At 36.8% G+C, this 1,771-nt stretch overlaps 1 protein-coding gene across 1 annotated transcript in view; it reads left to right on the top strand.

Moving 5' to 3' along the window:
* Nucleotides 1-842, top strand: part of LOC107083861 (photoreceptor-specific nuclear receptor-like) — a 5,542-nt gene extending 4,700 nt beyond the window's left edge. Inside the window, exon 8 of the mRNA XM_015373365.1 lies at nucleotides 398-842. Within this exon, the coding sequence (XP_015228851.1) occupies nucleotides 398-530 (133 nt within the window). The 3' untranslated portion in view covers nucleotides 531-842. The remainder of the gene's footprint in view (nucleotides 1-397) is intronic.
* The last annotated feature ends 929 nt before the right edge of the window (nucleotides 843-1,771 follow it).

Raw genomic sequence — 1,771 nt, forward strand, 5'->3', positions numbered from 1 at the left:
TCTTTATTATTGAACAGCGCAATTTCACTTTAAAGACAAATTCTCCATAAGAGGTAAATAATAAATTAGCTAAATAGAGCAAACTAAAAGAATTTAAAAAAACTACGTACATAAAAATCAAACCTGAATAAAATAAAGCATACTAAATTGGTGAGATAAAAAAATAAGACTAAACACAACAAACTCAATCAAGATAAAAATAAAATAAACACATAAAAGTGAAACAAATAACAAAGTGACAATAATCTTTAAAATGATTAATTTGAAAGAGAAAATAATATTTGAGGATTTTTAACCGTGTGTGATAAGCTTAAATTCTAAGTTGATATTTATGTTTTAAATGGATTTATGTTTAACTCTAAAGCTGAATCCTTTATGATTTCTCAACTGTGTTCAGGTTTGGAAAGCTGCTCCTCCTTCTTCCCTCCCTGCGTTTTGTGAACTCGGAGCGGATTGAGCTGCTGTTCTTCCACAGGACCATTGGAAACACTCCCATGGAGAAGCTCCTATGTGACATGTTCAAAAATTAATTAACCCCCACTGGGATCTCAGGAGGTCGTTTCAAAACCTCTCTGATTGGACTGAAAAATAGTTTTTTCCTTCTGTAAACATATCAGATAATCTGCATGCTGTTACTTTCCCTTTATGGTTCCCTTGTTGCTTCCATGTTGGATCATTCTGGGTGTTAAAAAGTCAGATCAGTTCATCAGTTTATATTATAATTAGATGCTGATTTGTTCCCGAAAAGATCCACTTTCATCACCAGCTTCTTGTTTTTTGTAAAGATGTGACCCAGATCTGTGTTTGTTTATAGAGGGATTGTTTATATGTTCTTTCATTAATGGGGATCATCTGTTTGTGTTTTCCTGTAATGATAAATTGAACACCACTCTAACAAATTGTCCTTCTTTTTTCGATAACTTTTTATTACAAGCTGCTGCAATTTAAAAATGCAACTCATTCAAAGACTCTACTCAAAAGCTCCCTCTTTTGTCTGGATCACAGAAAATAAGTTAAATAATAACTCAACAAAAAAGTCTACATTACAGTAATTCTTGCTCTATTTCTTTATAACGATGGGAGATAAAATTAGATTGATGCTTGTTCTGATTCAATGCAATGACCTTAAGCTTTTAATGAGGAAGTATGTTAGTGCATTCCAGGGGCTGACTAGCATGCTGTGATAAATAATAAATGCTTTGTTCATCCTGGATGACAGATGAAAACGTTATTTTCCGTGGTATAGCGTGTCTAGAGCAGCAGGAGCAGCAGATCTAGGAGCTGGCAGGCAGCACTGATGATGCAGAGCGCTATGATCCCTCCTCCGAAACAGTTTATTAATGCCAAAATTAAGCCGAAATGTAAAAATATTCGCTTTTATTATCCTGGTGCCTGCAGTTTGGATTACGTACATGAAAAATGCCCTCAAGCTGTCCCAGCAAAGAGGCGACCGGGCCATAGGCTGCTGTTGAATGGGATTCCCAGTGACGGAGCACCGCCGGTGTATGGGGGTCTGAGCGGCTCCCACAGAGTAATAATATTTGAAGGCAGGATGGTAATCTGGATGAACTGACTGCACTGACAATGTTTTCAGGTGGACTTTATCACTTCAAAAAAGATCACAGCAGATATACCTGCCATTGTTAGAGTGATAGGGTAGTTCCGCCCAACGCCCAACAGTAGCAGCTAATCCAAGCAGCTGCTTTTTAACAGCATTTTGATATTTTCTGTTTTCGGGGCATGGGAGAAAACAGCAAACAAAATGGATTAT

Source organism: Cyprinodon variegatus, unplaced genomic scaffold (genome assembly GCF_000732505.1).
Source record: "Cyprinodon variegatus isolate N-32 unplaced genomic scaffold, C_variegatus-1.0 Scaffold86, whole genome shotgun sequence".
Classification (NCBI taxonomy): Eukaryota; Metazoa; Chordata; class Actinopteri; order Cyprinodontiformes; family Cyprinodontidae; genus Cyprinodon; species Cyprinodon variegatus.